This window comes from Anas platyrhynchos, chromosome 11 (assembly GCF_047663525.1).
Source record: "Anas platyrhynchos isolate ZD024472 breed Pekin duck chromosome 11, IASCAAS_PekinDuck_T2T, whole genome shotgun sequence".
NCBI lineage: Eukaryota > Metazoa > Chordata > Aves > Anseriformes > Anatidae > Anas > Anas platyrhynchos.
This window is the reverse complement of record NC_092597.1, coordinates 13,163,139-13,175,619: the sequence shown is the minus strand read 5'-3', so window position 1 is coordinate 13,175,619 and position 12,481 is coordinate 13,163,139. Positions and strand designations below refer to the sequence as shown.

At 41.1% G+C, this 12,481-nt stretch overlaps 1 protein-coding gene across 10 annotated transcripts in view; it reads left to right on the top strand.

Moving 5' to 3' along the window:
• The window catches only part of NEO1 (neogenin 1), a 187,278-nt gene that overhangs the window by 170,774 nt on the left and 4,023 nt on the right, over nucleotides 1–12,481 (top strand). For 7 of the 10 annotated variants that reach the window (XM_027465575.3, XM_027465572.3, XM_072043398.1 and 4 more), the window contains 7 exons: nucleotides 367–435; nucleotides 1,275–1,422; nucleotides 3,536–3,774; nucleotides 4,478–4,570; nucleotides 8,793–8,951; nucleotides 10,540–10,794; nucleotides 11,115–11,251. In XM_027465575.3, the coding sequence (XP_027321376.2) occupies nucleotides 367–435; nucleotides 1,275–1,422; nucleotides 3,536–3,774; nucleotides 4,478–4,570; nucleotides 8,793–8,951; nucleotides 10,540–10,794; nucleotides 11,115–11,251 (1,100 nt within the window). Of the gene's footprint in view, nucleotides 1–366; nucleotides 436–1,274; nucleotides 1,423–3,535; nucleotides 3,775–4,477; nucleotides 4,571–8,792; nucleotides 8,952–10,539; nucleotides 10,795–11,114; nucleotides 11,256–12,481 lie in introns of all 10 variants that reach the window. The other 3 variants (XM_027465579.3, XM_027465578.3, XM_027465576.3) reach the window with 2 other exon arrangements.

Below are 12,481 nucleotides of genomic sequence, written 5' to 3'. Positions count from 1 at the left end.
AGAAACCTCTATAACTACCGTTTCAGGATGATTAGCTGTGTGTACAAGTGTGGCAAAACCATTTGCCTCAATATATACCTGTGTATTACTGCAAATAATTTTTGTTATATTGTTTAAAATGGATACTAGCACAGGAAGCTAATAGCTCTTTTGAAGTGGTTCTCTTCCTGGAGAAACATAGTTGCCGTATCTTTATGTATGGGGAGAAAAGGATTAAGAAATGCTCACAATTGTTCAGAGAGAAATTCCAAAGGAGCTGCCTTGTAGCGCTAGAGTGGGTGTTGATGTGAACGTAGGTGTACGTGTGTCTGTATATGTACGTGTATAGATGTATTTATAGAATTACCATATATGTGACTTTTTCAGCTTCAGGATCTGCAGGAAAGGGAAGCCGCCCAGTGGACATAGGGCCAGATTACAAACCACCACTCGGTGGTAAGTGTTGTTACAAAGCTTTTCAATTCAAATGCAGTGACTTGTGGTATTTCAGAGTGATGAGACAGCCCACCAAAAATAGTACACTGTTTACAACCCAGACCAAATCTGTTTCCATAACTTTTTTCTCTTATGATGGTAGCTGTGCCCACTCGAGAAACTGTTATCAGACTTCTGTCTCTTGCCTACTGTGTAGGGTATTTGGAAAAAATACCTTCCCCTTCCTTTTCATTTCAGTCTTGACAGTAGATCTTGTTCTCGGTTTAGTTTTAAATGCCTGCTCTAGTGCACAAGTGTAAAAATTATTCAGTGAGAACATACTAGGATGGAAAGAAATCATCTTACCCCTTCTCTGTATTAGCACTGGGCAGTGTGGAGCCTTGCCCTAAGGTAACACTCATTAGTGTTACATAAAAAGTGTTTTCTTTCAGAGGAAAGTGACCACTGTAGAATATTGATACAATTCCTGTGATTACTGGGTCCAGGGGAATGCCCACTGTGCTGTAGTTCTAGCATGGTCCCGGGTTAACTCTCCTCAGACTCAACTATTGAATTTTTTTATGATAGCTATTAGAGTAGGGTGAACTTGAGGCTTTATGGACTAATAGTTGGAACTGGATCTATAAAGCACCTTACAGATTACACAGTTGTACAGAAACACAATTGGCGAATGACAGAAAAATAAGTAAACATTTCACATGAAATCCTAGCAGATAAACTGTCTTTCTTATTCTACTGATCTTTTTCCCAGTCTGATATTGGCATTCCTTGCTTTTGTTGGGGATCTTTTCCAAGTAAAGTCTTAATAAAAAGTAACCCTTTTCTCCCTACTCTTACAGGCAGTAACAGTCCCCATGGAAGCCCTACTTCTCCCTTGGATAGCAACATGCTCCTTGTGATCATCGTATCTGTTGGAGTCATCACCATTGTGATCGTGGTGATAGTTGCTGTCTTCTGCACTCGTCGTACCACTTCTCACCAGAAAAAGTAAGGGCACTTAGCCCTGTCCTACCTTTCTCAATGAATTCTTTTATTTTTCTCACTTAATCTGTTCTTTATGATGTATAGATCTTTATGATGTATGGTTCTTTATGATGTATGGATCTTTATGATAGATATATCTTTATGATGTAGAGTTTATTACTTTTAAGCCTTATGAGCTGTAGAAGCTCTGTCCTGACACCAACGTAGTAATGCAGTGCTGTGACATGAGTTTGAACTCCAGTGTTTGGCAGATAATTCAGCTGTATTGATGGATGTTATCATGAAGTCGGTGATGATGTTCATCAGCTTTTCTTAATCAGTATTTCAGAGTTTACAAAACATCAAAGGTTTACAGACAAAAATGTTATAATAATGCTTTCATAGAGACCTACACTTCTTCTCTCTGAGAAGAAAGTACTGTTTAAAATACTGGGATTATCTTGCATTCTTGTCTGAATATCAGCTTTGTGTGCTTACAGTAATCACACCAATCTCTGGTGAATGTCTTGCTGGAAGCTCAGATGGTCGTCTGAGAGCTGACATCTCATTATGCAGCTTCCGTTACTGCTTGCGCCAGGATCAGAGGCAGAATTAATTCAGGCAGAGCAGCATGCAGGCCTGGCTCTTCTGTTTCCAACCCTGTGCTGATACATCTGTGTAGAGCTGTGTGAGCTCAACAGCTCAGGCAGATTCTCACTTCTGTTCTTAGTATGTCCTCCACTGTGCACAGCAGGCTTCCAAGCTGTGCATGATAATAGCTAATTCTTGGACAGATTACTGGAGTGGAATCCGGACCCGGAGCTGGACTCCTTAGAAAAGTGCTCCAGAATCCTAAATACAACTGTGTGTCTGACTTCTACCCTCACTTAGAGCACAGACATCTGAATTAAGATGACAGCAGTGATGCTGCCATTCATAAGGCTACTGGAAGTTGTTTCTGCATGTTCTTTTAAAGAACTGAACAGAGCTGAAAGCTTTTTATTGTTTTTAAGTTTGAAGAGACTGTTTTATGCAAACCAGGGTTATGAGAAAGTGATAAAAAGTTTGGCTTAGAAGGTAATCCCACTTTTTTGCTGAAGCTGGACTATCCTGCAAGAATGCAGATTCTTGGCACAAGAGAACGTGGATATGAGAGTCTAGCAGCTGGGAGATGTGATTGGGAGAGGAGAAAGTTCAGGGTCTTGTGCCCAAGAGAGGTTATTTGTTTCTCAAGCAGCAAAAATAACCCTGTGAAATCTTGCCTTTGCTTTCCCAGTTTCTGAATGCCACCTCCCACATGCAGCAACACACAACCTTCTGATCTGCTTCATTTGTTCAACTACAGAGCTCACAGCCAGGTGCTGGGAGCATGTCTGGCTGTGTATCACCTACACGAGAGGCTCTGTTTGACGATACTTTCAAAATTGTATATAGGCAGATATCTTAGCCATTCCTAGCAAATGTGCTACCTAGAAGGGACGCCTTCCTCCAGCACTGCCAGGGCCCAAAAGGAGAAGTGAGTAGGGGGTACAGTGCTGGAGCTCTGAATTTCATTTTTCCCAAATTCCTTCTTGTCAAATGTCTTCCCCACAAGCACTCTCCCCAGTTGGCTGCTGATGCTGTTCAACAGTGATGAAAAAGCACATTAGTTAGATGTGTCTAACCTGAGCAGTGGTAAAATGAATGTTCTTGTCATTAATCTTTAGTGTTAACCATCCTGTTGGGATAATTGGCTATTTCCACACTCCTTCTGCAGCTATTGTTTGAGGTTGTTTGTAAACCCTGGAGTACAGCACAGCATGGTGTACATATACTTCGTGTTTAGAATATTCTTTTAATAACCATAAGCACTGGAAACTTAATTTTTGTTAATGAAAGCTTAGTCTGTAGAGCACAGTTCTACAGCATGTGGTACCATTTGAGACAAAATTCATGGCATCAGAGTTGCAGAATATGCAGGGGTATGCTTTGAGATGTCAGATGTGCTTATATGTAAAATTCAAAGCTTCCTGCCCAGTGGGTAGCTTTCGCTCAGCTGGATACAAGATCAGAAAGAAATCTCAATGAAAATTTGCCTTTTTCAACAAGTGAAAGGAAGCATACATCTAAGAACATTTCATTTGTTTTCCTTCCCAAGGAAACGAGCTGCCTGCAAATCAGTGAACGGGTCCCACAAGTACAAAGGAAACTCCAAAGATGTCAAGCCTCCTGACCTTTGGATCCATCATGAAAGACTGGAGCTAAAACCCATTGATAAATCTCCAGATCCCAATCCAATCATGACAGATACCCCAATCCCTCGCAACTCCCAAGACATCACCCCAGTTGATAATTCCATGGACAGCAATATCCATCAAAGGCGGAATTCCTACAGAGGTGAGCTATCAGCAAGTACTTTGATCCTGATTCTTAAAACTATAGATATTTTACTTTATCTGTCAAAATCACTCTATTGGCATGTTATTTGGTTACCATAATATTCCTTTGTTCTTACTTTACGAGTACCGAATTTGTCTTGTTCCTGGTTTATAAGGCTCTATGAAAAGGAAGGACCACATGTTTTAGTGAGGAAAGTGAATGCACGAGAGTTAAATAATGAATTTCCCGTAGTAAATGCTGATCGGTAATCAGAAGATCATGTAAGAAGTGTGTGACACATTTCTTTCAGCAAATACACAATCAGGTTTCGGCACCTTAGCCAGCTACTGCTCATCTCTGAGGCTTGGCTGAGTTTCCACACTGTGAGTGGTTTACATGGTGATCCAGCACGTCTTACCCACACGCATGACTCTGTTCTACCACTCATTTCCCAGAGCTGCATCGCCAGAGGTTTGTGTTAGCCTGATGGCCTGGTGAGTTCTGGAGAGTGACCAGCTATCTGTAACACTCCTCCTCCTCCCCACTTCGTGGTGAAGGATGGGAGAGCTGTTTTTGTCAGTTGTGAGTCACAAAACTGCTTACAGACGGGAGAGCCCTCTTTTGCACTCAGAAATAATGAGAGGAGGATTGAAATCATCATGGTATGGTATCACAGAAGTCTTGCTTCCATGGTAAATAACCTTCAGTATTCTTCCTTCAGGGCATGAGTCAGAGGATAGCATGTCCACGCTGGCAGGAAGAAGGGGAATGAGGCCCAAGATGATGATGCCTTTTGATTCTCAGCCACCTCAGCGTAAGTCAGCAGCCCACCTACCAGCTGTCCTGGATTTGGGAGCACCCAAACAAGCCATGCTGATGCTGTATGCACAGGCACACACGTTCACTTACAGTCTCCCTGCTTACATCTCCTTCTGTCATATCCACAGTGGAAACAGTTCAAAGAAGGCATCCTGAATCCCTTATCATGAAGGCAGAGTTAGATTGAGTTAGAAAGAATAGCTGTACTGGGCGGCATGCTGCAAAAGGGGGAAGAGTTAGAATGTGTCCAGCTGTCTATCTGTCCCAGTCTCCAGCAGCGACAATTGCAGGTGGCTTTTAGGGAGAGCCTAGGAGCCTGGCTGCTTTTTATAGTCCATTCCTTTTGTATTCTGCCACTATCCAGCTGTTAGATAGGAACTGCAGAGGGTACATCGCTGCTGAGACTTCTGTGCTCTATTTACTGACCTGCTCAACAGGTCTTGACCCCTTTCTGAAATTGCTGTCTGCCTCTCGTCTCCTGTGGTAGCAAGTTCGAGAAGTTCAAAACCTGCTGTGTAACATAGTTCTTTCTATAGTCTGTTTTTAACCAGTCTCCTACTGGTTTCATCAAGAGATTTGTGGTTCTAGTACGGGAGGGCCCGGTAGCGCATTCTGTGTTTGCCTTTCCTGCTGCATTCCTGGGTTGGTGAATCTCAGTCAGGCTCTTCTCTGCCATTAGTTGTCTTCTTTTTTGGAAAAGATAACAAAAGCCTCTGCAGTATGTACAGTAGTTTTGCTCCACAATGTGTCTATTATACTAATTTATTGAAATGTGGATGCATCACTGCTAGAGGCTGAGTTTTTGTGAGTCTGGCAGAGCAGACTTTTAAATGAGGAGGATGTCTGGTTTGTTGTTCCTTATTTGTGTATTTTGCTGCTAATTAATGACAATTTGAGCAAGTATGCTGACTTAGAAATTGTGTTGAAGTAACAGAAATACAATTATTATTATGAAATATTTTCAGAATTAAAACATACCTGTTGTTTTCAAATGATAAAATTCTGAGATGAAAAGGGACTTTGCCAATCCTCTGAACAACTAGACTGAAACCTTGACTTCAGCACAAGTAAAACTGCGAACGTTTACAAAAGCTTACCTGCACCGACAGAGCTGTGAGACAAAATTACACAATGCTTATTTGGTATGAGCTTTAGACATGTGTTGTTCAGGGACATGTCTTGTTCATGAACATAAAGTTCGTGTTTAACTCAGGTAATTGCTACTGTTGTTACCTGCTGTCATGTATGGGTGTCTAACGGTGGACACGGCAGCTATTGGATTCTGATGATTCCCTGTCCCATGTCAGGTTCTGGAACGTGATGAATTCAGACTTGTGTGACCCCACAAAAAAAATCAGACTGCAGTGAGACTTCCTTTGCACTTTTCTGATAATGACAAGTGCGGCTTCCTGTAAATGGGATGCAGCATAACACAACATAATACAAATGAGTACAGGAGCCAGTGCTGAAACATGCTGAGTACTGCACAGAAAGAGCAGAGCAACACGCGTTTCATGCTACAAAATTCAGTGAGAAAGATCTGGCAACTTTACACGATCACTCCCACACAGGATGGGAAGATGTGCAGCTGACAAGAGTGACAGATACGGTGGTGGTACATATTTTATGGAGGTAGCATATTCCAGTTCCACTTTATAATGGTATTCAAGCTGATGTGATTATGCTGGCAGATACAGTTGTGGATATGATTTTTCCTTGCAGCACCAAACCTAGCTTTGACATCTTTTTTTTTTTTTTTAATGCCAGTCCTGCTGTGTTTGCTTGAAAAACATATGTGTTTCCCATCCATCCTGAAATAGATCCTGCCTTGCCCAGAATGAAAGAACCAGCTGCAGACACAGCTGGCTTGGTGCAACAGGCTAGCACGATGCACTAAATGTCAGGAAGGATAAGTAAGGTCCTCTGTTGCCTTAGGGCTTGAGATTGTTTTTGTGACTTTCTCTTGAGTTTTTGTCCTGTTTGCAAAAGCTCCAAGGAGTTACAACTGTAGGTTTTTTAACAGTCAGTAAAAACATTAAGGTGATGTCTTTAGATACTTTCTTGCAGAAGCTCCACTGAAAATGGACGTTCTGGTACATGAGGCTCTTTTCAATAAGCAGCATAGGCAGAACCATTTAGTGTGTTTAAGCCTGTGGCTGCAGATACCTTCCTGTTCCTTTATTTCCCTGTACTGTAGTGTTCAAATCTAGTTATTTTCCTCTTAAGTACTAAATTAGGATAACTTAGTATGTTCAATTTCAGTATAATTTCCAGCAGTGCAACAGGAATGGTGCGTGCCTAGTTAGTCCCTACCTTTTGACAACTGGAAAACAAAACTTCTGAAGGATATTAGGAAGCAAAGACCTATTTATTTCTTAATGCACATTTTTCTTTGTCTTGTTCTTCCTATGAATTTTTTTCTTCCTTGAAATTAAATAGCACATTGTGATCTGGTGTTACAGCAATACTGAGTTTTGAACTGTAAAGCTTTGTGTGACTTAGGTACCCAGAAAAGTAATTGCAGAGTTGCCCTAGCTGAATGGCTAGGTGAGAAGGTGCACATACCTAGGACCTGGCTTTTCACTGGATCAAGTTTTTCCAACTTGCTCACTGGATTCTGCTTTGGGTGGTGTTTTAGAACTACTGTGGTCTTGTTTTTTCTCCATCCCCAAGCTTTTAAGAAGTGTCTTCTGAGGCACAGAGTTATGTGCAAAATTTTTATTGCAGTTGCAAAAATGTCTAGGCAATCTTTTGTACTGACATTCATTATATTTGATAATGACCAAATTGATACAGCAGTAGTTTTTACAAGTAGAAGTAATTAAAATGTTTACGCTTATAAAATTTTATGCCTTACAGTCTACGTGCTTCCTACCTTGCTGACATGCAGGAGAACTCCCGGTGTCTCTGATGACTGTCATCTCTGCCACAGTTTCTGATCACCCAGTTCTTGTGGTTTATTCCTTGATTTGCCAGTTCCCTGTGAGACAAAGTGACACTGTAATCTTCCTTGAGGCTCTTAGTGAGAATAGCTGTTATTTTACTGTGACTATCCCTGGACATGTTTCCCTAGGATTTAAATCTAAAACCGAATGCTCAGTAACAGAGTGTAGTTACTCTTCATTTATAGGAGGCTGATGATAATAGGGTTGGCTTTCTATGGGTCTAACTTAATGGTTATTACAAATAGCTGAAAATCTGTACATATATTGCCTCCTCTGATCAATTCCCATATTCTGTCCTGCTGACAGGCTATTTTCCAGGAAATGAAGAAGTCAGAGGGTTCAGATTTCTTTAGTCAGCCTTTGAGTTCAAACAGCATGCATCAATGCAAGAAATCTTAACTGGATTACCATTATAATGATAGATTTGTGCATCATCAGTCCTAGAAAGTAATTTTCAAAGGCACCACGTGGAGAATTTCCACAAAAGGTTCAAACCAACCAACTACAACCATGTTTTTCTTTATGGTACTAATGCTAGCACTGACCTTTGGTCTTTTCCTTCTGTTTTCTGTGTTGAGACTTCTTTTGGGTGATTTTAAGCAACTCAGTATTTCAGTCTCTCCTAAGAGCTAAACTGTACACTTTTCCTCCCATGTGGGGAGTAGCGGGACTTTGTTTTGCTGTTATCACAAGAGGGTGAGGATGTTTTACAGTAAGCATAAAATTCATGTGTCTCAAGCAGGAATAAATGCAATAAAGACAGCAAGATAAAAAATGGGAAAAAAATGAAAAAACTGTTTCCAGTTTTAAGTGTATAGGAGCAGAGCTTTACTAATTCCGCACAGAGGGAATGAATAGAGCCTTTGGTGTCATGTCCTACGCTTATTTGTCTTACATTAATTAATTAACCAATGATGCCACATTCCATTACAATGTTGAGAAATTCAATGGCAGTCACAAATAGTTTGGAATTTGAGCTCAGATGTCTCCTGTATTAGGTCTGACATTTATAGCACAGCATGAAATATGTGGAAGTTCTAAAGGGAGTGTAACAGAACTCTTGGAAGACGCAGCCAAGAGAAGAGCACTCGCTGTGCAGGAAAATGGAGGATTCTGCTTCTTTGGGGGGGTTTGTGTCTTGTCATGGAGGGAGCTTGTCATGGCTCCCCTGCTCAGAGGCTTTGTGGGAGAAGGGAGGGATGTGGTGCGTTTCAGTACATGTGCATGCTTGTCTGTATGTTAAGCATTTTTCTGTCTTATATTCATTCACAGCTGTGATTAGTGCTCATCCCATCCATTCACTCGATAACCCTCACCATCATTTCCACTCCGGCAGCCTCGCTTCTCCAACTCGCAGCTATCTCCATCACCAGGTCAACCCGTGGCCGATTGGCACATCCATGTCCCATTCAGACAGGGCCAATTCCACAGGTGAGATATAAACATGCAGGTAGATTTTGATTGTATTGGAACAATGAGTGAAATGTGGAATCAACAGCTGAAACTTAACTTGGTCAGTCACCATTTTGGTCTTAGCCCAAGGAATGCGAACTGTCCCAACAGATACTTTTCTTCCTTTCCTTGAGTCTCTTTGTGCTGAATGAAAGTAAAATTAACTTTTGAGGTTTTTAGATAATGGCAGACAGCAACTAGCGCTGTGTGTATTTGCTTCGGTAGGTGACCCATAGCATTTCCTGGCTTGTTGCCAATAGAAGACTATGAGGAAGAATGGGAAAAAATACTTCCCTAAGAGGCAGAGGGATGGGTTTAAGTACAGACAATATTCTTGACAATTAGATTGCGTTTTATGTAGACTGCTTCTTGTGTAGCTCAGATACTGATCCTTTCGATAGGTGATAATGCCCTTGGAAAAGGAGGTTTAATGTTTTATATACATACAACTTCAAATAGGAAGACTCCTTAATATAAAACCTTCAGCCCTGGAGTCTGAAACATCAGTTTACATCTAATATGAGCTATTTAATGTGATAATAACTTTCCTAATTAGTTGTGTTTAAAAGCGAGACAGAACAGAAGTCCAGATTTTGTTACTGAGAGCTATTAGTTAATCCTCCTGAAGCACAAAGAAAATTGTGGTGTTTCCTATGCGGCATTTTTCAGGCTTGACGCACAATTGCTTGCAGTAGTTTTTGTAATGTCTCCAGTTTTCTTAAAAATTCTGAAGCAACGGTATTGCTAAATTGCAAGTGGATAACATCCTGAGATGAAGTGAATTCTGGGTTTCTGTAGCTTAAGGTCTAAACTTTAGTTAAGGTGCCAGAGCCAACAGTATTGTTTCCTGTTTCCTTCTGAAAACAATTCACAAGGGCGCAAACACACAGACGATATGTTAAAGGCAGAGGTTCCTCTTGCTGTGTTTATGCTGCTGAAGTGTCAGCTCTTGCCATCCAGATCTTTTCCTGCACATGGTCTGATCAGGATCACGATGCCCTAAATTCAAGGTACCATCTTGTTCTCTGAGATGTGGGTGGAGCTGCTGCAGTCAGCCAAATGAAGCCTAGGATTTCATTTCAGTTTTCAGCAAGTAAAGGGATTTGAAATCTGTCTCAAAGAAAAAAAAAAAAAGGCTGTTCTGTATGCATTTCAGTGATATATGCAGAACATATACCTATATAAGAATTCCTGTGTTGTGAAATACTGAAGTGTAAAATGAGACTGAAGATTTGTGTTCCGTGCTGTTCGTCTGAGGCCCAGGCTGCTGTCTGTCTTCTTACACGTAGGTGTTCCCATGCAAAGCTGTTGATTTGGCCTTATACCTGTGGACTCATTCAGTTCTCCAGCTTATTTTGTTACTGAACAGCTGTTGCCGTTCACTCTACAACAGGACGGTTACATGGAACTGGTGTTATTTGCTACACAGCTGACTTGTGAATTTGCTTCTTAGCTTATAGCAGCAATCTTGGGAATGGTGCTTGTAAACACTACTGCTTTGTTCCCATGTGACCACAGAGAAAATTTCTGTAAAAGGAAATAAACCACAGCTTCTTGTCTGTTGTAGAATCTGTTCGAAACACACCTAGCACGGACACCATGCCGGCTTCCTCCTCTCAGACATGTGCTGACCATCAGGATCCCGAAAGCACGACAGGAGCTTACCTGGCTAATGCACAAGAGGAGGATTCAGCTCAGAACCTCCCCACGGCACATGTTCGTCCTTCCCACCCGCTGAAGAGTTTTGCAGTGCCAGCAGTCCCACCAGCTGGTTCCACATACGACCCTGCATTGCCAAGCACCCCGTTACTGACTCAGCAAGGTGAGCAGGGGAAAATTTGCCAGAGACACTTGTCAGACAGAGAAAGAAAGAAGGAGATTTTAAGCAGAAAATGATAGGGAGAGTTGGGTGTCAAAGGAAACGTGTCAGATGCTGGACTGAATTTTTTTGATACTATTTTCAAGGCCCTTTTCAGTACATAAATTAACTAGACAAAAATTAAAATTCAGCATTTCATTATTTTAAGTGTTCGTTTTCCTCTATTCTAATAGAATCCTTTTTATTCTCCTACTACCAAGAGCCTTCTGAATAGGCAGAATACTAATTAACTGAGGCATAACTATATAACAATTTATTTTAAGCTCCTAACCATCCCGTTCACTCGGTGAAGACTGCGTCAATTGGGACCTTAGGAAGAACTCGACCTCCTATGCCAGTGGTAGTTCCCAGTGCCCCTGACGTTCAGGAGACCACCAGGATGCTCGAGGACTCGGAAAGCGTAGGTACTCTTACACTGCCAGCAGCTTCATTTGGCAGTGCGTATCAAAATGGTGAACCTCTGTGTGTATGATCGTTGTAAACTTCAGTAATGACTGCACTGAGACTTTCAAAGGCAGAGGATAATGAGGCTTCTGACTTCTACCAAGTGCCATTGCTTGTTAACCCACATAAAAAAATCACCTAGTGCCAAAACCTTCTACACAAGGCTGTGAATTCAGAGAATAAGCACATAAATGCAGGTATTAATAGTACTTTCTAAATCTGAAAGTTACCTGTGAGCATATCGCTGTTTCTCGTTATGCACCACTAAACAGATGCAGTGTTTCCATCTATTCCAGTCCACAAGGCCCACTGAGTCAAAACTGGTAAACCTCCGGCAACAGTTTGGCTATCTTGAAGCTATTAACTGAACATAGAGTAACGGTCTCACAATTACAAGAAGGGAGTAAAGCCAGATACCACCTGTAGCAGTAGTTATCTTCTAATTTTTTACAATACATAGCACCTAATGGAGATGATGAAATTATGACTTGGCCTTCAGTACACAAGGTTCTGTACTGGAGCTGTGAAAGTTTCCCTGCATGTCTTTTTTTTTTGGCTTATCTTGGCGTAAAGAGCATCTTTGTTTACAGAGCTGAAGGCCTCCAATGGTGCCACTTGCTCTTCTGTACAGCTTAAGGTGTTGTGTTCATGCTCACTTTGAGATGTCATTTTTTTCTATCTGTTTTGCAAGCATACCGTGCCTGGATCCTTTTAAAGTCCTGCAGCTGCAGCTTCCTGTGCTGTTGCATAGCCACTAAAGCATCCAGAGTGTCATTGTGAATGAAAAACAGCGTTAAAGCCAAAATGTTTAAGTAAAGCCATGATCCCAAATATTTAGATTTCATTCTTGTGAAAATGTTCTGACTTTCTGAGAAAAATGCAACTATTGAACTTCTTTGGAAATAGACAGTTTTTAAGAGGTGAGGATCTTCCAGGTGTCAGGCAAGAGCTATTTCTTTTGAAATCACAGGCCAAGAAGTTCTTATATTAGCTATTGTATTACTGTTACAGGAAGTGCTCATTTTGAATGATTTTTTTTCATGTTTCCTTTTTCTTGCATGCCCTTGTCACGTTGTTGTCTCTAATTCATCCTCTTGATTTTACTTCCGTATGTGCTGGACTCTAGAGATTATATGCATACTTGATCTAGTATACTTTCACTCCTCTTTCTATTTGTCACTCCTAT